This window comes from Typopeltis vanoorti, chromosome 11 (genome assembly GCF_054136105.1).
Source record: "Typopeltis vanoorti isolate ZY-2024b chromosome 11, IOZ_Tvanoo_1.0, whole genome shotgun sequence".
Lineage (NCBI taxonomy): Eukaryota > Metazoa > Arthropoda > Arachnida > Uropygi > Thelyphonidae > Typopeltis > Typopeltis vanoorti.
Genome location: NC_143559.1, coordinates 5642575 through 5669572, shown reverse-complemented (window position 1 = coordinate 5669572; position 26998 = coordinate 5642575). Strand labels below are relative to the sequence as shown.

At 36.5% G+C, this 26998-nt stretch overlaps 1 protein-coding gene across 3 annotated transcripts in view; it reads right to left on the bottom strand.

The window, feature by feature from the left end:
• LOC150101280 (colorectal mutant cancer protein) overlaps positions 1-26998 on the bottom strand; it is a 499737-nt gene that overhangs the window by 273578 nt on the left and 199161 nt on the right. For all 3 annotated transcript variants that reach the window (XM_090400857.1, XM_090400859.1, XM_090400858.1), the window contains one exon: positions 19711-19853. In XM_090400857.1, the coding sequence (XP_090256983.1) occupies positions 19711-19853 (143 nt within the window). The remainder of the gene's footprint in view (positions 1-19710; positions 19854-26998) is intronic.

The window sequence follows — 26998 nt, the reverse complement described above, 5'->3', positions numbered from 1 at the left end:
TAAGAGAGCCCACAATCTTTGTTCCAGTGGAATCGCCCTTACTACTGAGCTTAACCACATACACAACACTTTCCTCTCCAACGACTACAGCGAACACAGTATCAAAAAAAAATCAGTTCCCTCCCCCATTCCCCATTCTTCTCGTCAACAAGATTTTAAAAATGCCATCACCATACCCTACATCCGTGGCACATCTGCAAAAATAGCCAAGATACTAAAAAAGTACAACCTACACACAATATATAAGCCCTACCACAAACTTGCTACTCTTATCCGTTCTGCGAAAGATCAGCTCCCTCCTCTCTCGCTGCCTGGAGTTTACTAAGTACCCTGTTCCTGTAAGCTGGCGTACTTTGGACAGACAGGCAGATCAGCATCCATCTGCCTGGAGGAACACGTCTTACATCTGTAAACACAACTATGGCCATTCAGGCTTGGCTGACCATGTTTTGGACACCACCCACAGAGTATCATGGAAGAAACCCACCACAGCAAATTCAAGAAAGAGACTTTTCTTAGAAGCAGCAGCAGCTCTCAGAAACCAACCAAATCTTAATAAATACGGTTGCATTAAGCTTCCGAAGATTTGGGAAACACTCATCACCAGAGATCCAACCTTACATTCCAGGCCACCTACTACTGCCCTTAGAGGGCGCTCCACCTAGATAGGACTTTAGTGTCACCCAAGTGGTTGGGCTTAGTATTGTAAGATTTGTGTGTGCATGTTACATTAATTGTTTTTGTAATCCCTGTAGATGTCCTAGTGACTAGGACGAAATATAGGAAGTATTAAATTCTATTTTAATTCTTTTTGAGTGTTGTAAAAAATCCATTAAGCCTCCAACATGATATGAAGAAGTAATAAGACCTAGCTTACCACTATGCTGCAGTTTTTTTTTATTAAGTTCATAATATGGAGCTAAACAAATATCCAATTGTTTCGGAGCACTCCTTTGAGGGATCATTATATGTAAAATAACTTCCTAACTTTCTTGCCAAGTCCAATCGTTCTGTTAATTTCTTTAAACTGAATTCTTTAACGGATTCATCACAATCAGAATCTTCAGAAGAACTTTATCTGCCATTTGGTTTGACATCAACTATTAATTGTACCAGTTCCTTCACATTTAAATCTGTTTTCCCATTAATTCACTAATTTCGTTTTCAATCATATCGCAAAAGCCCTCTAAGTGGCCATTACTATAAAAATAAAATTTTACATAAAAGATGCATTACATATTGTATGAAAATCACCAGAAAATAGTGCTCTGCTTGAGATTAACATAGTTATGATTTTTAATGCGCTTTCCTGGCAAAAAATGAAGGCAAATTTCAACAATAATTCAACAACAATAAATATTTCAATAATTTGGGTCTTGACTGGATGTGGCTAAAGGTGTGGAATTTACAATTAAGACAGGGTACATGTGAAATTATTGGGCTGGAAAATACGACAGCTTAGTAGTTTGATTGGTTCAGTGCCATGGCATGTACAACTGCAAGGACTAGAAGTTGATAGTGCATGGGAGGCAGTTAAGAAGTGTTTGCATGAAGCAATGGCTGACTGTATACCTAGAGTCCGAATAATAAATCAGGTAGGGGTTAAATGGATGAATAACACCATTAAGCTTCAGCTGCAAAAAAAGAAACAACTATGGAGGGAATTTAAGGAGAAAGGTGACCGGAAAGCACATGAACGGTATAAAGCGCAGGCCAGAAGGGTAACGAGTGTGGTAAGAAAAGCAAAAAAGATTACGAAAGAACATTGGCCATGCAGGCTAAAGAGAATCCTAAACAGTTTTTTCGATATGTTGCAAGTAAAAGTAAAAATGTATATGGTAGAATGATTTTAAAGAATGCCGATGGTAGGGAGGTAACTGAATCAGTTGATATAGTGGAGTTACTGAGTGAGCGCTTTGCAAGAATATATCATCCAGGTGGTGACATTTCAAAAATGAATGAACCAGTAAATTACACAGGAATTGTGGGGAATGAAGTGGAGGCGAATAGTCTATTGCATAACCTCAATGTCAATACATCTGTGGGATTGGATGGTATACCGGCTCGTGTCGTACGAGAAGCGGCTAAAGAATTGTCAGTACCCTTGACCATTTTGTTTAATTTGAGTCTCGGGTGTGGGTTAGTACTGAGGGGGTGGAAAGAGAGGCAAAACAGTTCCACTACATAAAAGTGGTTCCAAGACTGCTGTTGTAAATTATCGACCGATTAGCATTTCAGGAATCGTTGTCAAGGTCTCAGAGAAATTAGTCAAGAAAAGAATACAGGATTGGATAGATGAAAATGGGATATTGTATGGGGGACAATATGGTTTTGTGAGGGTAGATCATGCCTCAGTAACTTGCTCATGTTTTATAACACAGTGACGGCTGAACTTAATAAGGGTAATGGGTTTACAGTGATTCTACTGGACCTTGCCAAGGCCTTTGACAGGATACCACATGGAACTCTAATCAGTAAACTGGAGCAGATGGGGATGGATATAGGGTTGGTGAGATGAATAGGAGGGTGGTTGATGGAGAGATACCAGAGAGTGGTTTATTCAGGAGTTGAATCTAAAAGACGGCTTGTAACTAGTGGCGTACCACAGGGCTCTGTTCTTAGACCACTACTTTTCAATTTGTTCATCAATGATATAGGAAAGGATCTGAGAGGAAGTGTTCACTTGTTTGCTGATGATGTAAAGTTGGGTAGACCAATTGTGAGTGCACAGGATGTCAAAATTTCACAGGATGATTTGGATAGTTTGGAGAACTAGGCTAGGAAAAATGGATGTCAATTTAATGTGGCAAAGTGTACGGTTATGCATTTTGGGGTGAAAAGAATAGCAGGAGTATATCACATTGGTGGAACCGTACTCCAGGAGATTGATGAGGCCAGGGATTTGGGAGCGTTGGTAGATAGGGAATTGAAGTTTAGGGGGTACATTGCAAAAGTGGCTAAATCAGCTCATCAAATCACTTGGCATCTGAAAGATACTTTAACATGCAGAGACAAACAAGTTATTGTTCCTCTGTATCGAGCCTTGATAAGAACCAATCTGGACTACTGTGCCCAGTTATGGGCACCAGGGTTTCTTCGTGATGGGGAGAAAGTGGAGAGGATCCAGAGACGAGTGACCAAGATGATAGCAGGTCTGTGAAATGAACCTTATGAGAATAAGTTGAAGATTTGTGGGTTGCAAAAATTGGTCGAGAAAAAAGGGGTGCTTAAGGGTCAAAGCTGTATAACTGAAAGGAGACCTCCACACAGCCTTTAAAGGAATGTGGAGAACCAACAGGGCTTCTGACCTAATGTCCAATCCTCACCTTCTCGTGGTACACCCTGTTGGGTATCTACTTGGATACTGAACGAACGAGGATGGGCTGGCAATTTAAGATTTAGCCGAACAAATTGTATTCTTATTGGTTAAACCAAAATAAAAAATGATGGTACGACATGACAAAATTTCATGCCAGCTGGGGCGTCGCCTGGTTAAACAAGGCCCTCGTTGTTTTTGCCAGGGAACCAGGGCGAACAGCGAAAAGTCAGCTACTGGAATGAATCTGAAAACACACCCCAACTAAACATCACCAGAGTTAAAGATTGGTACTTTCAACATAAGAAGCCTGAATGGCAAAGAAATGGAGCTAGCAAGGAATTAGATAAATACCAGATCGACATAATAGGGGTGACTGAAACAAAAAAGACAAAAACTGGCGAGATCTTTCTGAGCAATAAATACAAAATATTATATTCAGGCAATGACAATCAAGGAAAAGAAGGAGTAGCCATAGTATTCAACACAAAATACGAGGCTAATCTTCTTGAATGGCAGTCAGTCTCAAGTAGAGTAATGTGGGCAAATATGAGAATAGGGAAATGGACAATGAGACTTATTTGTGCCTATGGTACAACAGAAAGTTCTACTAAGGTAGAAGTGAGGAATTTTTAGATGCTTTAGAAAAAACAACTGACACAATGAAAAAGGAAAAGTTGATCCTTGTTGGGGATCCAAATAGCAGAGTAAAAAATGATTGTGAGACATACAAAAATATTTTGGGAAAATTTGAAGAAAAGAGCAAAGCTAATAATAATGGCAAATAGCTGTTGGATTTCTGCTCAGGACATGGACTGGTTATTACTAACACCATGTTCCAACATAAAAATGTGCACAAATTCACATGGAGAGAAGAGGCAAGGAATAAGAAAAGTCTCATTGACTATGTTATTGTTGATAGTGATGTTTTCCCCTGGTGCAGGGACACCAGAGTGTACAGAGGATTTGAAATTGGAAGTGATCACTATTTAGTCTTGAGCAGGATAAAATTGAATTTCATATTGAAAAGAATAACATGTAAGAAAGTTTTAAAGCGAATAAAAGTTGAGCAGCTCTCAGATGTGAACTGTAGACTAAAATACATAAAGATTATTGAAGAAAAAATGAAAGAGTTTGAGAACAGGAATCAAACCTTGAAGATTCAGTGGCAAACTCCGAAGAAAACATTGACTGATTCTGCCAGAGAGTCATGTGGTGAGTTTGTCTGCAAGGATAAAAAAAATCAGAACTCCCTGGTGGACACAGGAAGTTAAAGAGGCAAGGAAGGAAAAGAAGAAAGCATATCAAAAGTTCCTGTCAAATAAGTCAGCTTGTGCTCTTAGAGAATACAGAGACAAATGCAAGAATGCTAAACACTGTGTAAAACTAGCTAAACAAAAGTCATGGGAGGGCTTTGACAAGAACATAGAAACTAAATATCAAGAAGGTCGTAAGATATTTTGGATATTGTTGAAGAAGCTTAGGAATGGAGGAAAGAGTGCTCTAAAAGGAGTTAGAGATGATAAAGGTGACATGAAAACAGAAAAAAGGATATCCTTGAAGTATGGAGTAATTACTTTGAAAAACTGCTAAATGAAACAAGCAGTAATGACAGCACAGTGGTAAAAAACACTGACCAGGCATGCAGTCAGGAATACATATCCATACTTGAAGTAGAAAAAGCTATCAAAGGCTTGGAATGTGAAAAGGCAGCAGGAGTAGATGATATTTGACTAGAAATGCTGAAGTATGGTGGTATAACAGTCTTACAGTGGCTGCACTGCATAGTTCAGAAAGTCTGGACAGAGGGACGAGTTCCCGATGATTGGAGTAGAGCTCTAATAGTACCCATATATAAAAAGGGAAATAAAACTGAATGTGAGAATTTCAGAGGTATTTCCCTACTGAGTGTTCCTGGCAAGATCTATGCAAGTATACTTCAGAAACAGTTGAGAAGAATTGTGGAAGAAAAGTTGGATTCAGGCGAAATAGAGGCTGTCAGTATCAGATCTTCACTTTACGACAAATAGTGGAGAAAGCATGGGAATATAACAAAGATCTGTATTTAAGTATTGTCGATCTGGAAAAGGCATATGACAAGGTGCCAAGAGAGAAGCTATTCAATACGCTACAGTTATATGGTGTCAATGGGGCATTATATCAAGCAATACTTAGTCTTTATTTGAGTTGTAAGTCAGCAGTTAGAATTGAAGGAAGTACAGGAAGATGGTTTAATGTTAAATTTGGTGTGAGACAGGGATGTACATTATCCCCTCTGTTATTCATTATCTATATGGATCACTTTATGAAGGAAAGTGGTATTAAACATGATATCAAAATTGGAGATATTAATGTCAGCTCTTTGCTTTATGTGGATGATGTTATACTTCTAAATAAATCTGCTACAAGTCTGCAAGATTCTCTGACTAAATTGAATAGCTGTTTTAATAGATATGGTATGAAGGTCAGCAATAAAAAGACAAAGACAATGAATATAGGCAGAATCGTTGAAAATGTCAACTGTGTTGTGAATGGAGAACCTGTGGAACAAGTGAAACATTTCAGCTGCTTAGGCACGATTTTTACTGAAGATGGTAAATTAAACATAGAAAAAGACAACAGATTCAGCAAAGCTGCTATGGTAGGAAGTCAATTGAATAAATTCATATGGAATAAGAGAGAAATTAGTTGGAACACTAAATTAGCTGTATACAAGACATTGTTCAAACCAGTTTTAACTTATGGATCTGAGAGCTGGGTCAGAAGTAAAACACTTGACCAAAGACTAGAGACGGCAGATATTAGAGTCCTGAGAAAGATTATAGGCGTGAATAGATGGAATCAATGGCATTATCATATTAAAAACAAGGATATTAGGAAAGAACTTGACATTGTCAACATCCAGGAATGTGTTAGCAAAGTTAATCTCAGGTGGTATGGTCACTTAAACAGAATGGGCGAGGAAAGATTAGCAAATCAAGTGTTCCATGCCAGGTTGGCTGGAAAATGACCTAGAGGAAGACCAAGATATAGGTGGATTGATATGGTACAAAGTGCCTTAGATGATAGAAATATAAGATCTGATAATGTTGGAGTCTTGACAAGTAACAGACTGATTTGGAGGAAAATTATAGATAGGAAGTTAGTAATGATGTAATTTTTTTCATGTAGTACTATCATATCCTGTACACCCCTTGAGGGTACATGGCAGGAATTTGATGATGATGATGAAAAATTGGTCGATAGGCGGAAAAGGGGTGATATGATTGAGACATTCAAATTACTGAAGGGTTTCTATAAGATTAATCCAGAAGATATTTTTGAAAATAGGACTGGTGGTGGGAGGACTAGGGGCCATGCATGGAAGCTGGGCAAGAATGTGGTTAACAAGGGTGTTAGAGCTAGGTTTTTTACTTGGGGAATGGTGAATGAGTGGAATAAGCTGCCATAGTCTGTGGTGTTTGCTACGACCGTGAATGAGTTCAAGGCAAGGTATGATAGATACTGTGTGAATGTCGAATAGTTGTTCTTGACATGATGTTAGGGCCTCCCTCGATGAGTCTGTCGACTCATTGGAGTTGCCCAGAATAATAATAAACACTTTATACACTAAACAATTGACATACATGCATGCTAAAGGGTATCTTCTCTAATATAAATTTGCTTCTTATAACTACATGCGCGATAAGGGTAGACGCAAATTTAACGAAGATAAAATTTGATTATTAAGTCACATGGTGAAAAAATATCTAAAAAGATAATGGTTTACTACAATTTGTAGACCCTGTTATATAGAAATTGAATTGTATAAGCACACTGCATTATACGAGGGTTACCTGTAATCTAATTTCCAAAGAGGATTCTATAGAATACTACAAAATATTGTGGAATGAAAAACAAGAAATAGAAAACAATGACAAAATTCCCAAAACTGAAGATATCAATATACAGGAAAGTAAAGAAGAAATAGTAATTGAAGAATTAGAAAAATAATTTTATAAAAATCAAAAAATAGAAAAAGCTCAGGAGTAGATGGAATATGTGTTGAGCTCTTTAAATATGCAGACAACAGCTTAAAAGAAATCTTCCTTCAATAATATCTGGAAATATCAAAAGATACTAAATGAATGGGAAACTGGAGTAGTAATAAATATTCACAAAAAAGGTCCCAAGAACAAATGTGGAAATTATAGAGGTATTACTCTTTTAATAACAGCATATAAACTATATGCAAATATCTTAAAGAATTTAGAAGAAGAACTATGAGGTTCTTCTTCTAAATTGTGGTTTCAGAAGAGGGGGAAGAGGTTGTGCAGATGTCTCTTTCACAATGCAACAATCATCATCATCATCATTATTATTAATACATAACACCCCAGGGAGACTAAGGAAACTAATCGAGGGAGAGCACCTACTTTACAACTCTCTGTCTCCACCACTCAATCCATCAACTACAACGAACCACAACTACCATCATCATCTACACGAACGCCATCTACCACCTACCATCACATTTTCACAGACATCCATGCCCACGGTGGGATTCAAACCCGCAGCCTTTTGGCTGGAGAGCGGATACGCTAACCACTCAGCCAACCAGGCTGGCATCATAGAAGATCATAGAAAGAAAGAAAAAGAATTTAACCTGCCCGCTTTTCTTCTATTTATTGACTATGAAAAAGCTTATGATAATTTGAACAGAAATCTACTCTGAAAAATGTTACAAGATGGTAAAATACCTCCTCAACTAATTAAAGCAATAAAGTCTATACAGAGAAACAAAAATTTGCATCAAATTTGCAGATGGAACATTACAAGAACCTATAACCATAAATAAAGAAGTGAGACAAGGCTATGGTTTATCCCCAATTCTATTCAACATTTATATAAATAAAATCTTAAAAGAATGAAAAACAACTGTCAAAGATGGAATTAAACTAACAAATAATATAGAGCTAAATACTATACTTTATGCAGATGATCAAGTACCAATTTCAAATTCAGAAGATAAACTGCAAATTGCAAATAACCATCTAAATGAAATAGCAAAAAAAGATTTGAAATGAAAACCTCTGAAACAAAAACAGAAGGTATGGCAATGTGTGGAAACACCATTCAAAAAGTCAAAATTTATGCCTAACAATAAAATAACAGAAAACACGTTAAGAAATTCAAATACTTAGGAAATATAATCTCGCAATTCAATACTGATTCACAACTGGAAGAAAGATTACAAATTTACAATAGAATGAATGGCATAATTAAAAGAAATTTTGAAAAACAAATGACTAAAGAAACTCAATTAAGATTACATAATATGACCTCTAAAACATCTCTCAAATTTTATATTTACGAATTTACGAATTTTACGAAATGATAATTTACTTATTCTTAATGAAATAACAATTGACATTTCGACCCATGTATTGAGGTCATCATCAGAAAAATACATGTGTATATGAAAACAAGCTACATGCTCTTGCACTCTACAAAGTTAAACTGAATCTATTGCTGTTAATTGATATTTTACTTAGCATGACCTCTAACAGTTTAAAAAAAAAAAAAAAACGCCTGCTAAAGTCCTCACGTTTAAGCTTTTCTTCAGGACTTGTACAGTTCAGGTTGTTATTAAATGTTTAAAAAAAAAAAAAAAAAAAACTTCACCAAGTCTTCTTTGTATTGAAATTTTTCCTTGACTTGTTCTGGTTGCCATAATGGTTGCAAATGAGTCCTTCACATTTTTGGAATGGTCAGACCATCATTTTTTTCAGGTTCGGATTATGTTTGAACATTTCACATGCTTCTATAAATTTCCTCTCAAACCAAGTTTTGGTGCAGTGTAGGGACTTGGTACCTTGCCAATCAATTCTGTTGTATGTCTGGAGTGAGTGGACTGAAAGGCCGGTTTTTTCAAAATTGAGGTATTTAAAGTGTCGTTTGTGTTCGTCCTTCTTAATTGGGATGGTTCACCCTATTTCCCCTATGTATGGTAAGTTACATGTGCATTGTATTTTGTAAACCCTTGGGTGGGCTAGGTGTGGAAGAAGATCTTTGGAAGTGTAAAAATTCGATGTAGCTTAAAAATATCAAAGCGCTTTTTTACAGAGGTCAAGTCCCATTAGAATGTTGTAAAAATAACTTGTTTGTCTCTGTATATTTTGTACTAGATATTTTTGTGAATAACCCTTTGGAAGTTAACTGTATATACTCCTTTAATAAGAATATTTCAGAGTGTTAAAAAACAAGGTAATGTTTTGCTGCCGGAGCTGTATGTAATCGATCTACATGCCGACAAAGTTGTTTATAAACTTTGTGTGTATGAGAAAGGCTTACAAGCTTTGCACGAAAACACCTCCAAAGTCAATCAGAAAGGTTCAAACAACTTTCTGATGGCCAGCAAATTACAATCAACAGAAAGCTCGGAAGAGAACAAAGTGCTGATCGAACTTGAAACTTAAGATGAAAGAATCATGCCGAGTTCTTTGGGGATTACAAACTTCGTGCAAGGTCTAAAAGAAGGCATAATAAAAAGGAACAGAGCCAAGAAAACATGTGTAACAGCTGTTTGTAATATAGCCACCAGATACAGAAAGCGTTCAACTCATGACAAGAGACAACGTTCAATTGGATTGGTTGACACAATAACCAATCACAGCCGCTAGGTGCTGGGTGAGCTCTCAATGTGAGCTCACCCAGCCTCGCCTTCTCAGTGGTTTAAAAATACTAGAGCACTAAGAATTTGACCTGCTGCGTTCCTCTTTACATCTTTTCAAAGGGCACAAAGGTGTATGCATTTTGAAAACACACCCCCAAGCTATTAATGCGAATGTGACACAATGTTTACAGGCCGAAAAGTGCCTCTTCATGAAGCACTAATGCTTCATTATCCTCGTGAATAAGGCAATGAAGCATTAGTATATTGCGTGTAATTTTAGGAATCATGCAAAGTCTGCAAACAATTAGGGGAGTCTTTAAAGGGAATAAATGCAAAAATATAATATCGGTGATACTGATATTTCGTGGATGAGCACCAAACACATAGTACACCCAGAATATTCACCCCTGAATGACACTATATCTTATTCTCCTACCTTAGAAACTTGGATCATTGTAAGATTGTCATTAAACAGCCAAATTAGTTTCACTGCCTTACTAAACATCTAGAGTACTTACTCAGTATTTGGAATAAATACCCTTCATTTATTTCATTCACCTTTAACACTCCATATTATGTATAATTATTAGAAGCTACAGGTTCAAGATAAATATGCGAGACTATACAGCAAACGACATTAAGATTGGCTTTAAATTTTTCAGGAAATGACACTTTTAAGAATGGTTTGAGATAAGAATTGGTGCAATATAGGTTTAAATAATGTGAAGACCACTTTTTAACGAAATTGATTGAATTATGAAAAAGTTAAGTATAAAGGAGAGAAATAAAATGAACTGTCATATCAAAGGTGTAATATGTAGTTGACAGTTTTAGTTCAGTAACCTACCATTTATTTGACCGCATTAGAAAGGTAATTTGTATTCTGATAACTGAAGCGTCAGATAACTGAAATACAATTATATGGTGCTATACCAGAAGTCAGTTGACATTAAAATGTTGATTAATTGAAGGGTTATTGTTTTGAAAGTCAGATAAATGGTAGATTACTGTATCATTGAAACATACTGAGATAGAAATCAAAAGCATTGTATAAAACAGTTGAAAAATAGGGTTAAAAAAAACAAAATGAATAAATGAAACAAAAAAAAAAAATTTAATGAAACAAAAGATCGTAAACCAAATACAAATGTCAGAAAAAAATTAAAATTTACTGTGTAAAAAATTTTTATATACTCAGGAAATAATGTTTATTTATAATGAAGACAGAACTGATATGAATATAACAGAAAGCTTCCCAAAAGCAAATGCTGCTTTCAGAACAGTAAATAATATATGAAAATTATTCAAATATCAAATAAATACCAAAATAAAATCCTCAAAAGCAATGCATGAATGCCATATTATTATATGAATCACACATCAAGACTGACAAAGAAACAGGAGGCCAGATTAAATGGTTTTTAAACAGAGTAGCTAGGTAATATTAAAAATATTTTCACTATCACATATAACAAATTATTATTATGGGACTCACCAAGTGTATAGACACTTAAAAACACCTATCATATCTCAACTTGAACACATTTGGTGAAGATGCATTCAACATCTAATGGTAGTTCATTATAGAGCTATGAAAAGAGCTGGGACCTCAATATGCTTCCTATAACAGCACCCCTAGTCAACTTCCAGGGATGATCTAAAGTTAAGTCTTCATCATAATGAAATATCTGTATGTCATACAAACTTTTTGTTTGTTATCACAAAATTTACAAAATAAAATTAAAAATTAAAAAAAAAAATGAAAGAAAAAGAAGGAAAGAATGGACAGATGAGTAATTCCAAGGTTTGCCACGGATTCCAAAAAAAGAAAAGAAATGGGAACAGAGGCAGATTTAAAGAAACAACAAATAAAGTAAAATAAAATCATATCAAATAATAATAAAGAAATATGGTTGGTTGAGAGAGATTTAAAGAAGAAGAATTAGTTACAAAAGACAGGATAACTGTAAAGATGGGTCTTGGTCTTATGTACCATAGGGTGCAGAGAGGAAAGGTAGTAGATATGTAAACATACAACTTATTTTCTCTGCTTTTACTATTTCACTTCAATATTCATACTCTTTGATAAACAAAGCTGTTATGCTAAATAAAGCTCAATCTCCATTTGTCATAAAACAGCCAACTCTCAGTATATCAAACTTAAGGGACCACTGAAATTCTTATATCAAATTTTCTTTTAGGACATCATTATTCCCTGTGAGGCTTTGCTGAACTTTTTGATATTTGTTATAAGGTGTTACACTGCAAATCAACTCTGTACAGCATTCTTTCACCTATCTCACCAAATGGCCAAACCTTCAGTACAGTCCATGTTATAAGGCTTGAGTGTCGTGAGAAACTAATGTTAGAAGATTAATGTAATGAAACAGAGCTATGAAAAGATTAAAAATAATATTTAATTCTTCCATTGTTTCATCTCAGTTACAGAGAAAGCGTCAAGGGACTTGTAACATATAGAAAAGCAATACAAAACTAAGAAACATGTCGACAAAAGACTAGAATCTTAAACTAAGTGGGATGCCCCTCAATAGACACCTGTTGGCAGCCTAGGATGTAAACTGCGATCTCCAAGTATTAGTGTTTCTCATATTTTGGGAAGTTTTAAGCGTCCATATTTATTCAAATTAGACTTAATTCTTAGCAGATTCTAAAAATAGTCTTCCTCTTCTAAATTTACCGTTAGAGAGAATGGTGGTCTTTTCTCAATTGATTCTGTAAGTCTTATTCAAACCATGAGCTGCAAGGCCCAGTTGACCATAATCATGACTGCAGATGTATTTCTTATGTTCTTCCATGTAGTTGATCTTCCTATCTGTCCATAGTAGTCCAACTTGAAGAACTCCATATACACCTGGAGCTGAGAGAGGAAGAAGTTTGTCTTTAGTGAAGCAGATAAGGGCTAGTTTTAAGTGGGGTTTGAAAGTTGTGCAAAGACTGTATTTCTTTATGATTCTGGCTATATTTTCTGATGTGTCTCACATATAAGGGATGGGGATAGCATTACTAAAATCTCTTTAAAAAGGTCATGGATTGGAAGAAGAATTAATTATTTATTTTATTTCTATTTATTTATTTTTTATAATTGTGAGAACTGCAATAGTGTATACAATTGACTTCTGCTGCAAGAGAGGTCTCATCAGAAAAAAGGCTATATTCTCTATGGGTAAGTGCTTTAATGACACCATACTTATGAGAAGGGGTTGAGAGGGGAAAGTTTTTGAATGTATCTGCATCTGTAAGTGGGTTTCATGTATACTGAAAAGGACAGATTACCATAAGGTCGGTAGGTGGATGACTAAGGTGTTTTCTAGAAAGACTGGAGTATTATTAATTTTCTTTTCCATTGTAAATTGGATCTAGGGTGAAGACTACTGAGATGACAGATGAACTACACTCTGCATTAGCAACATAATACATCTGCAGTTATATCTTTCAATTGGGTCATCAGTACATGTTTTGGATAAGGCATACAGAATCAGCTGGAAAAAAGACCACCATGCTCCATCACAGTAAATTACAAAGAGAAAGACTGTTTTTAGAATCTGCTGCTGCTCTTAAAAATCACCTAATTTGAATAATTACAAATGCATAAGCCTTCCCAAAATATGAGCAACATTAACACCTCAAGATCCCATTTTACATCCTACACCAGGAGCGGGCAACCATTGTAAGTGTGCATGCCAAAATCACCAAATCTTTGATGCAAAAATTTTCTCACATGGCAACCAAAATGTTGGGGAAACATATTATTATATGGTGTCTTAAGTATTGGGAGAACCTTTTCAAATAATAAAAAATCACATAAGAGCAGTAAAATCAAAGAATATTATAAGAATGATTATATATCTAATAAATTAAACCTATTAATTGAGAATAAATACTCCCAATCCATATTTTAATGACTTACGATTTAATTAAATCTAAATCCACACACTTCAAAAAAATCGATAAATTCTTTACGAAACACGTAAAAAAATATAAAATGATGGTAAAGGAGTCAGGCCATGTCTGGCTGCCAAGGCGAATAATGCAACAACTGAACAGGACAAAACTTGTCTTCTCAGTATATTGCAGAGATAGATAGATTGGAAATAGGATGTTTCTTTCAGTTTCTTATTACTTATTGTTATTAAAACAGTTGATAGTGTTGGTTTCTTTATTGCATTTTATTTGATATCGCTCGCTCTACTTAATAAAATTGTATTCTATTAATTTAAAATATACAACTCAGCGAAGATGATAGATATGTATTTATTTATTTAATTATTTCTTAAGGTGAGCCTGGGTTGTGTGCTAGAAAAAAGTCGTTGGGGTACAACATTTGGCATGCATGACAAGGGTTCCGCACCCTGGTCCTAGACTGCCAACAGGTGTCTGACGGGAGCACCCATCCTAGTTAGGACTAGTCTTTCACTGACATGTTTCATTTAGTTTTGTGTTGCCTTTGTGTATGTGTTACAAGTCTCATATTGTACTCTTTCATGATGTCTCAGTAACTGAGATGAAATATTGGAAGAATTAAATATTATTTTTAATTCTTTTTGTAGTGCTGTTTCATTCCATTTAACTTCTAACATGAACTTAAGTACAGTTATTACGTAGGTTTCATACATCAAATGATTTTTGAAACAGCTCTATATAGCCATAGTTTTAGTTCAGCTATATATAACAATTAAGAGATCAGTGATCTGATTTCTCAGATTAGATAACTGGAGGCATCACTATATATGTTTAATAAAAAAAATGTCACAGAATGTCAAACAGCACCTACTGACTACATAAAATATGTAGTCATTTTTTTGCAATTTTATATTCAATAAAACAAAACAGTAACCCCTCGATTAGTGCGTCCCCAATTAGTGCATCATTTTTTTTCGATACCCAAATTCGATTAGTGCACCTCTAAAATTTGATTACTGCACCCATATACATCTTAAAAATAAATGTTACAGATTTCAAAAATTTTCTATCTATACATTTTTATGGCTAATTATTTTAAAAAATCACTCACCAGAATGAAATAAAATAATTTAGTTATCGATTTAAAACAGTTTACAAAGTTATTTTTAATGGCATACTACACTTAGTTAAGATAAAAAGCCAAATGGCTAGTTTTCTGGCACCTTAATATAGAAAATAAGGGGATAAACATCCTTGGTTGTTTTATAGCCTGTAAGCAAAACTAAAGATCGATAACTACGATCTATAAGTTTCATGCCGAAGAACTATCGGCGAAGGCAATTCGAAGTAAAGGTGGAGCAAGTGCCCTCACTATTCCTGATATTTTCTCATAATGTAAAACACAGCTCCTAGGAGATGTAATACTGTCATTACATTATGAGGAGAGGTCACTACCCAGACCGGTTTCAACCTTTTTTGAGTCTCATCGGTGAGTAGGTAGACCTGGAAGATATCAAAGCTTAGTGAAAAGAACTTACATACCTTCACTATACGAATGCCATAAAGGTGTAATTATATTTTAGTTAAGATAAAAAGCCAATTAAGGTGCCAGTTTTCTGGCACCTTACTATAGAAAATAAGGTATCTTCCAGGTCTACCTACTCACTGATGAGACCTCAAAAAAGGTTGAAACCGGTCTGGGTAGTGACCTCTCCTCATAATGTAATGACAGTATTACATCTCCTAGGAGCTGTGTTTTACATTATGAGAAAATATCAGGAATAGTGAGGGAGCTTGCTCCACCTTTACTTCGAATTGCCTTCGCCGATAGTTCTTCAGCACGAAACTTATAGATCGTAGTTATCGATCTTTAGTTTCGCTTACTGGCTATAAAACAACAAAGGATGTTTATCCCCTTATTTTGGCATACTACACTATTTCCATGTATACTATGTTCCAAATTTTTACCATCAAATACAACTTCTCTCATACAACCTATGGACCAGGGGATTATCGCAACCTTTAAGGCATACTACCTGAGAAGAACATTTAAACAGGCAATAGAAGCAACATCTAGTGAAAATTATATGACATTAGTAGAATTCTGGAAGAAATTTAATGTTAAATCTGCTATTGAAAATATTCATCAATATTGGAATGAAATTACTGCAAGCAATATGCTAGCCATTTAGAAGCACATTCTTCCACATTGTGCAAAACATTTTGGAAGCTTTTCAAATGAAATGGATAATGTTGTTGAGGAAATTGCCAACATCGGGCATGAACTGGGTTTTGATGAGATTGACAATGATAACGTCCAAGAGTTAATTAAATCTCATTCTGAAGAATTGAGTGATTCCGACCTGCTAAATTTAGATGCACAGCAGGAAGATCCCGAAGAATATAAAGAAAATTTAACCACTGATAGTCAGTCAAAAGAGATTTCACAGAAACAGTTTGAAAATATTTTTCATACAATCAAAGTTTTTAAGCAGCAATGCTTAGAGGCTGACCCTGATGAAGCGAGAAGCAGTAAAATTTGCAGAAGAGTAGAAGAGGCAATAGGGCCATACCGTCAGTTGTATGAAAAAAAGAAACAAAATTCCCGCCAAACTACGTTAGCTCAATTCTTTGTTAAGAAGTAGAATAATAAAATTTATATTCTGAATATGTTTCATTGTCTTTCAGCACAGGCCCTTAATTCTTTTAAGCTGAAAGAAATAAGTTGAGCTGAAAAATTAAGGTTCTAAAAAGAAATTTGAGGAACGAATTATACTTTTCCCCATAGGTTATTATATTATATTCGATTAGTGAGTTTTCGATTAATGCGCCTATTTTAAGGAACGCATTAGGCGCACTAATCGAGGAATTGCTGTACCACATTAAACAAAATCAAATCAATACCTCTCATGTGTCAATTTAAAGTTTTTATATAATTTAAGAAAAACTTTGTCGTCTGAACAAATTTAGGTATAGGCTATTTATGTTTTTTAACAAAAATGAACAAAATGAAATTTTTGTAATTATGCTATATCTTCTTCTTCTTCTGCAGCTTCTCCCACTTAAGTGGGGTCACTGTTTGTTATGAGTCTCCTCCACACCTTCCTGTCTTGGGCTGTCACCACATCCAAGTTCTTCATCTTCAAGTCCTCTTCTACCAGCTCCCTCCATCTCTTCTTTGGCCGCCCACGCTTCCGCCTTCCTTGCACATCCATCTGCATGACCCTTCTTCCCACATATTCGTCCTCCCTCCTCATCACATGACCAAACCATCTCAACCTTGCCTCCTGTATTTTCGCTCCTAAGTTCGTAACTTTCACTGTTCCCCTGACATAGTCATTTCTCAGATGATACTTTCTGGTCACACCGCACATCCACCTAAGCATTCTCATCTCTGGTACTTCCATCCTGCTGATGTTATTTTTCCTCAGGGCCACAGTTTCTATAGCATATGTCATAGCTGGCCTCACTACTGTCCTATAAATTTTGCCTTTCAGATTGATCGGCACCCTCTTATCACATAACACTCCAGCCATCTCCCTCCAGTTCCTCCAACCTGCTTGTATCCTGCATCCCACTTCCTTCTCACCTCCTCCATCTTCTTCCACTGTCGAACCTAAGTATCTAAAGTCTCTCACCTTCCTGATGACATTTCCTTCCAGCTCCAGGTCTGTCTCCTGGCCACTGCCCACTGCGCAACACATATACTCTGTCTTACTTCTGCTCAGTCTCATACCTCTCTCTTCCAGTACTTTTCTCCATCTTTCCAGTTTAGTTTCCGCTTCTTCTCTTGTATCTACACACAGCAAGATGTCATCTGCATACAACATTGTCCAAGGTGCATCTTCTCTCACCTCCTCTGTTACCACCTCCATCACAATATTAAACAGAAACGGACTTAATGCTGACCCTTGATGCAAGCCAACTGTTACTTGAAAACTTTCTGTCTGTCCCAAACAGGTCCGAACACTTGTCTTCACATTTCTGTACATTTCCTGCACCAACCTGACATATTTCTCCGGCACCTTCTTCTCCCTCAGACACTTCCAGACTTCTTGCCTTGGCACTCTATCGTATGCTTTCTCCAGATCAATAAATACCAGATGTAGCTCCCTTTGTTTCTCTCGATATTTTTCCATCATCTGTCGTAACCCAAAGATAGCATCTGTTGTTGATCTACCAGGCATGGAGCCAAATTGTTCCTTTGCAATCTCCACCTCCTCCCTCAATCTACCATCAAGAACCCTTTCTAGGATCTTCATTGTGTGGGACATCAACTTTATTCCTCTGTAATTTTTACAGTCTTGTGCATCCCCTTTACCCTTGTAGATGGGAACAAGAGTACTCTCCCTCCATTCCTCGGGTATATTTTCCTGTTGGCAAACTTTCATGAACAGGTCCCACAGCAGGTCAATTCCCTCTTCCCCCAGTGCCTTCCATGCCTCCACTGGAATTCTGTCGGGGCCCACCGCTTTTCCATTCCTCATCCTCTTCATGGCCTCCGTCACTTCCATTCTACTGATGTTCTGCACCATCCCCTCAGAAGGCTGCCCATCTCCTCTGTGAGTCCTTGCATTTTCCTCATTCAGAAGTCCCTCAAAGTATATTTTCCATCTGTTTCTTATGTCCACATCCCTCCATAATACTCTTCCTTCAGCATCTTTGATCTGCCTCACATGTAAGATGTCCTTAGCTGCTTTATTTCTACATTTCGCTAGTTGGTAAATTTTTCTCTGTCCTTCCTTTGTTTCTAATTGATCATACAGAACTTGATATGCCATGGCCTTCGCCTGTGCCACAACTCTCTTGGCTCCTTGCTTTCTCTCTTTGTACACCTCTCTGTCCTCTTCCACTCTTGACTCATCCCACTTCTGCTTTGCCTTCCTCTTAGCTGTCACTGCCACTTGTACATCATTATTCCACCACCAACCCTCCTTCTGCTCTTTAATCTTTCCAGATGTCTCACCAAGCACCTCGATTGCACAGCTCAGGATTACTTTTGAATTATGTTTCCACCAATCTTGTACACTTTCCAGTCCATCCGAAATCCTCTCTAACACTCTCTCCCTAAAACGATTCCTCACACTCTCTTCTTTTAAGTGAAACCACTTAATTGTCTTCATCCCATGGCAACCAGAAGTTCTTATCTTCGATCTTAATTTAAAGTCTGCGCACAGCAGTCGGTGTTGTTGTGCTACTTGATCTGTTGGAATTACCTTACAATTTGTCACAACCTTAAGATGTTTTCTTCTAGTCAAAATGTAGTCAATTTGTGAGCTGTTGTTACCACTTCTAAATGTTATCAAATGTTCTTCCCTCTTGAAGAAAAACGAGTTCACAATTGCCAGATCAAACGCTACTGCAAAGTCCACAACCCTCTCTCCTTCCTGGTTCATCATTCCCACTCCGTGGCCACCATGCACCCTTTCACAGTCTCTATTCTGTCTTCCTGTGTGCCCGTTCAAGTCTCCTCCGACAATCACCATCTCATTTTCTTCCAATTCCCTCATTTCTTCATCTAACACGTTCCAGAACTCATCTTTTTCCTCTGCTGTACAACCAACTTGCGGGGCATATACACATAATACGACCACCCGCTCTTCTCCAAGACCCAATTTCATTCGCATGATCCTGTCGTTCCTTCTAATTTGTAATTATGCTATATAATATAATATAACAGAGAAAACTGGATATGAACTGGCTGTTATAGCATAATTACAAAAATTTCATTTTGTTAAGTTTCTGAAAGTTATAGCAAACTTTCATGAGCTATTATGTCATTCATTTATGAAATAGATATTTCATAATTAAATCTTACTTAATCACATTCGCTCTCTGTACTTCAAGTTTTTTTGATAATTCTGCAATAATGCTGTGCAACTCTGTTAACCTTTCTTCATATCTCTGTGCCTGTTGGTCTAGCCTTTCCTCATGTTCACGTGACAACCGCAACCTATCCAGCTGAAAGTAAAATAATGAACCAATGAATTACAGCTAAATAAAGAATACCAATAAGTACAAAATAACAAATTTTTTATTTATTTAATTATTATTATTATTTGAATTTTTGCAATTCCATATGGTGAACTTAGCAACTCATTTTGCCACATATGCTAGTGGCAGTTTCTTCTGGATTAGGAATAAAAAAAAAAATACAATAAACAGAAACACATGGAGCATGGAAGTTTTATTAATACCAAGATAGAGAATATTTTATTCTATGCAGACATTATTAGAACAATGAACTAGTGGCCCTTGCAGACCAAGGAAGAGTCTACTAACCACTTGTTGGTACAAATTAGAATAAAATGATGCAATGTTCATGTAACACTATAGCATGCATGTTTTGATGAGAAATTTCTAGCCTAATGCCAGATGAAGAAGAGAAGGGCACACAAGGGACAACACAAGAGCAGCAGTGACAAATAACAAATAACTTGAGAGATTGATTCTATTCTACCATTCATTTTTAATTTTTAAGTTATAGTTCAAAAGGGACATCATCTAGATGATGTCCCTTGCAATGTCTTCCTCTTTAAACCAGAGAAAACATTCCATTAAAATTTGCTTTTGGAGACAAAACAATGAGCAGAATTTACACGTTTGTTTAAGTTTAAAAGTGGAGCAACACATATCAATTGCATTGAATATTGCCACAATTCACTAATTCATAAAAGAGATGAAAGCTTACAGAACTCATTCATGAACACAGATACATCAGCATTCAGAAGTTATCTAATTCATGAATTATAATATTAGTTAATTCATGAAGAATTATATTCGTGACAAATGATAAATGACACTGGTCGTGATAATGTAGAAAATTAAACCGACTAGTTTTGCCACATATGCTAGTGGCAGCTTCTTCTGGATTAGGAAAAATAAAAAATACAATAAACAGAAACACATGATGCATGGAAGCTGGCACAGGTCAGTCATTGCTCAGGAGATATGCATGAGAGTTTTAATATATTTTCCACACATCAGACTAACTTTTTTGCCAACTTGCATGCATGCATACCTACCAAACTGACTAGCCTGTGTTAGTTGCCATGCTCCATTTTTTTTTTTTTTTTTTTTTTTTTTCATTTGTGTAATGATTCCTGCATGTTCAATTTTAGATATATAATGATTCATATTTAACGCTTATTGGAATTTTTTGTTCTTCCTAACCAAGAAGAATCCACTAGCATATGTGGCAAAACTAGTCAGTTTAAATATCTATGTTATCATGACCTATTAAACCTAATGTCAGTTATCATTTATCATATTCATTTTTTGGTTAAAAAATCTACAATACTCATCAAGAATTATATTCATGACTTGACTGATAAATAGTCAGAAACCACATAGATCATGTCCAATCATTTTGACACAAGATTCAACAAGATTCTACTTTGGGCAGGAATTTCTGGCCTAAAAACTGTACAATTAGTGTACCACACACACTCCTTAATTCCTGGATAATGCAAAATTCTCTATTCAATGCAAAACTCAAGTTGACGCTAAAGTTAAGAAGAGCTAATGACATCATCATTACGTATTCTACTTTCTTCTTTTCTCTCTATCTAAATTCCTGCACCATATAATATTCTTGGCACTGGCATGACATCTATAAAATTTTAACATCGTTTACTATCTTGTGATCCCTTTTATTATTCATCTGTAAATAATATATATATATATATATATTACATTTTATAAAAAAATTGTTTATATTTAAATTTAAATAGCTTATATTTCACTGGTGTTCAAACCAGCATGTTATAGTTTATATGTGACAATGAGGAAGTGAAACAATTCAAATTGTAATGGACAAAAGATCTCAAGTGTTAATAATGATGCACTCTAATGTTGTAAAAAAAGAAGTATTACAGCTATGCAGGAGATGTCTTAAGATAACAGTTCATTTGGTGTTGTTAATACTATTAAAAATAAGTTATGAATAATGTTCAACACCTAAGCTTGTCAATTAGAGTGGGCTACATTTTTTTTTGCTTTTTGTTTATTTTTATTTTTTAAATCTTTTATTTTTATTTATTTGTTTATTTTTTTACAGTCAGAAAATCCCACTCCAGAGGCCAAACATGGAACATTTTCAAGCCACTTCAGCCTTCCAATAAGAGGAAAGGTGGCATCATACAGGGTAAGGAAATTTATCTCCCTCACATGAAGGCATTCAAAAACATTATGATGATTAAGGACCTCCATGGTCACAAGACTCGCTGTGGGAGGCCCAATCTAGAAAACACTAAGTCTATCACACCACTCCCTGAACTCATTCACTGTTCATGTTCTCATCAATAGCAAGCAATACATTCCACGGTTCAACCAGCCTCCATGCAAAGAGCCCACTCCTCCCTCTCTTGCTCATGACTTCCAGGGATAGCCCTTTGTCCTTGCTCTTTCCCCCTGTTAACAAAACAAAAGAACTCACCAGGGTCAACCATGTAACGACATCATAACAGTTTAAATGTCTCAATCATATCACCTCTCCTATCTACCAAACTTTGAATTCCACATTTCCTCAGAACTAACATTATACAGTCCTGATATCTTTGTTATCCACCTCTGCACTCTTCCAAAGGTGAATTTATTCCTTCAAATTCTGGGAGCCAAATATGAGCACAAGAATCCAGGTGTGGTCTGATCAGGGCATTATACAATGGAATGACAACTCATTTACAAGCAGAAGGTTACAAGTGGGGTTCCACTTGTAACTTTCTGCTTCCTTGATACCACTCCCTCATACACAACTCTCTAATATCCATGAGACAGCCAATCTCTAATCCCATTCATTAACCTGACATCTAAACTCATGTGCTGTAACTTAAATATCAGCTCATCATGTGCGCCTCAAATACCTTTGTAAAATCTAAAAAAAAAAAAAAATTAAAAAAAAAGGCAGAACATGTCTTTCCCTCATCTATTGCTGTGGTGACTTTATTATAAAACACAATCAGATTACTAAAACAAGAACACCCCTTAACAAATAAATCCATGCTGACTCTCACAGACAACATTACCCTCACATCTGAACAATGCTGTATATGATCTCTTACTAATTTGTCCAAAATCTTAACTACCGATGAATTACAAACTGGCTGATAGTTTGACGCTTCCACATTCTACAACTACTACCCTTACACAATAGCACTATCTTAACCTCCTTCCACTCCTCGGGCACCTTTCTCATGGTAACTTTCATTGAAAAGCCAGGTCAACAGAGCCATCATTTCTTTAGCACATTCTCTCAAAACCCGTGGCAAAATCCTATCCAGTCCCATTGCTTTATGGACATCCAAAGTACTCAGTATTTAAAACATACTTCTCCAGGATGAAATATCCCAATACAGTGTTCACTGAACAACTCCACTATATCCTTTGCATCAGTCACTCTACTTCCATTTTTATCCAGCAATGTCATTCTTCCATGATCATTCCTCCTTCTCATACTAGCCACATAACGAAAAATTCCTTAGGATTTTCTTCGGATCTCAGGGATAATCTCTTCCCATATTCCAGTTTTGCCTTCCTTACCATACTAGTCACTCTCCTGACCTGAGTCTTATATTTTTCATGCATCTGCTTTCCACTCCTCTCCTTATATCTCTTCCATACCCTCTTTTTTACCTGCAGTTCCCATTTGATAGTTTTGTCATCCACTTTACACCAAAATTGTTCTCTTTTTCACTCGCGGTATACAACTTGCCATTGCTGCTAATAAATATTCCTTCACCAGTTCCCAAGTGATATCTTGCCCTTTCAATTCCTCCATCCATGAAACTGCTGCAAGCTGATTTCTAAGATTATTATAATCATCTACCTTATCATTCCACATGCATTTCTTTCTCTTTTAAACTCCTGCATGTCTATTCATCTTCCAAGTCCAAACAACAAGGTCAGTCTCTCCAACCAGGGATCTTCATAGGTCATAGCATCTGAACACATCCAAAACTCTTGAGGTATCCTGACCTGATTTTCCTGTTTTCGACTGCTCCTCAAATCTCTGCCATAACAGCCACAATTGATCTTTACTGTCCAGTCTGCACTCTATATGATTCCATCTGCCACAAAAATGGTACTTATGCTTTTGTGTGATTGGACATTTCTTGACGGAGAATGCCTAATTCTGAATATCGCCTTTTTGACATTTTCTCATATGTCAAAAGTGATCTAATTAAGTGATATGCTTAATATTCACAGTTAAGAAAGTACTCATAATTATTTAATTAATAAAAATACATTTATTTAGGTTTACTTTCATGCTAGCATGGTAAAGCAAAGTGAAAAGAAAAAACAGCAGGGGAACATATGGTGAGAGGAGACAGACACTTAGACATGTCACCCATATAGACAGCATCCATCTTGCATACTAGTGCAGTTTCCATCCAGGCACAACCTGGATGTAATGTAGATGGCACCTAGATCATGCACTATCTGATCAGGAAGCTTTTAAAACATGTTACCATCTGGTTCCTTGACATGTTACTCACAGTCTCCACCCAAGAGCAACCTAGATGTAGTGTACTGTAGATGGCAGATAGATTATGCATCATTTGATCAAGAAGCTTTTAGAACATGTTACCAACTGGTTCCTTCACACTATCTAGCTTCAAGACTGTGGGAAGGGTATCACTCACACTGCATGTTGAAACACTTGGGGGGGGGGGGGGGGGGGAACTGGAACTCCTGTTCTGGGAACCAAACATGGCAAAAGCCTCTTCAGGCCGCAATAAGAGGTTTGTGGTATTTCAACGAGTAATGGAGATTACCTGCCACCTAGTCGGTCTAGTTCACATTTCCTCCAACTCGAAGATATCCTCATACAGAGAGAGAGAGAGAGAGAGAGAGTACTCAGGTGGTAAAGATTTTGGAAAAATGAGTATAAGATCTATACTTTGCAATGAATCGCATGGCTTTCCTATGGGAAGGTCAGGTTTGAGTAACTTGCTCACATTTTATAGTAATGTTAAGGCTGAGTCAGACAAGGGAAATGGATACAAAATGATCCTTCCCTACTTCCTGATTTATGCTCACATGTAGACCCATACTTTACAATGCAATCATTCGAAACCACATCTGAGGGAATAGGGTGGTTAACCTTATTCCCACAGTGTCCTATGTCTGTATGCTGCATGTGTTCTTGCAAGTTTGCCTGTTTTGAGGGATGAAAATCCCAAGTTTCCAGGAGGGGAGAACCTTCCACCTCTGTATGAAACCAGCTAACTCACCATTTCATTGAAAACACACAGTGAAGGTTTTCCTCCCATCATATACGAGACTCAAACCCATGTCTTTCAAGCCAAACAGCTCATCTAAACCGAATGAAGGCTCTACAAAATGGTACTTTTGACTATTACTAAAACTTTTCACAGTATACAACATGGAAGACTACTATATAAATCAGAAGATGGATGATTACAGGTATCAAAAAGTGGTGCAAGAGGAATGTGAGAATAAACATAACCAGTGAAGTATCCGCAGTGCCACTATGGGCCAGTGATGTGCAATATACAGACTCTCCCAGTCAAGTCAACCCCGCTTTCTTGAAGTGTGACCTGTTTCTACTAAAGGGACTTGGGTGACAGTGAGTATTCCCACTTCAAAGGGATATCTTCCTAGTTGGAGTAAATGCCAACTAGTCTTAGGCAAAGGATGACTTTATTTGCCCAGCAAAATACCACCACCTTTCTTATTAGAGACCTGAAGTGATTATCACCATGGTTGGTTCCCTTGAGCAATGGTTCCAGCTTACCAACAACATTCAACATGTAGTGTGAGTGAATGCTCTTTGAGGGCATGCCAAACATATTGCAGAGATCCAGTACTTCCCAATCTTCAAGGGTACAGCAGTGAAGCAGTCATACAAGCTAGCTGCCAATTAGCATAGGGACAAACAGATGGAAATGCATCTTTGAGGCGGCTTCCTGATCAACTGGCACTTAATATTGCTGCTAATTACACTACCAGGTTGTGCCCGGAGGGAGGCTGTGTAATGGTATGTGTGTGGGTGGGGGGGGGGGGAATGTTATCTTCTCTATTCTCTCTGAAAATACTAAAGCCTTCACATTCTATGGCTGTAAATGCATCATCTGCTGTTAGCCAAGTCTCACTAATGCCTTTAACTTCTGGCAAGTTGCACTAACCAATGTCAAAAATTCTTTCCTCTTGTTTTGGATACTTCTGGCATTAGTATATAGAAACTGCAGCATCCCTCTAGGCACAAACAACCACCATTACTTCCTGCACTGAGTACCCTATTTAATATTTTTACTTGAGAGACCAGATTCTGCACTTGTTGGTCAAATTAGAAAGGAATCTGACAGCATTAGCATTCAATAATGCATGAGAAGATCTAGTCTAAGATGGTATATATACTTCTAACAGCTTAGATGTTGACGGTTATTCATTACTAATTTTTAACGGTATTAACAACACCAAACAATTTTATCAAAAGATCTTTTATTAACTGCTTATATTTCACTGAATTTAAAATCAGCATCATCATCGAGGCATGCTGATTGTAAAAATAAAAAATAAAAATAAATATTACAGCTATGTGGAACTTGCTCTTACAATAGCAGGCTCCCAAATTTTTGGTAAATTAATGCAACCATATTTGTTTAGGTTAGGAGAATTCTTCAAAGACATGGCTGACTCAAAAAATAATCTTTCAGATCTATAATGGCTTCTAAACAGCACATTCGTTTTCTTCAATCTAATCCTTCGTGAAGGGGTATCCAACGGTGGCATGCTAGTCATGACTTGCCATAGTAATAGTAGCAAATATATTTTTTATGTTCTTCCAGATGGATGTTAATTGATCTTCCTGTTTGCACAGTTTACTTGAGTACCACTGTGGTACTCAATCTTAATGACTACACAGGTAAGCTCAAGGCTTTACTATTAGATCGATCCACTTACCTCCCTATTGAATATAATCCCACCAACTCTCAAATTAGAAAACTCCATAGGCTCCTTAAGAAGGTCACTTCTTGGCCTGTGGAGATTACCAACAGACTGAAACCCTATAACAATAGACCCCCCCCCCGCATATATGGGCTCCCAAAAATACATAAAGAAAATGTGCCATTACGTCCCAT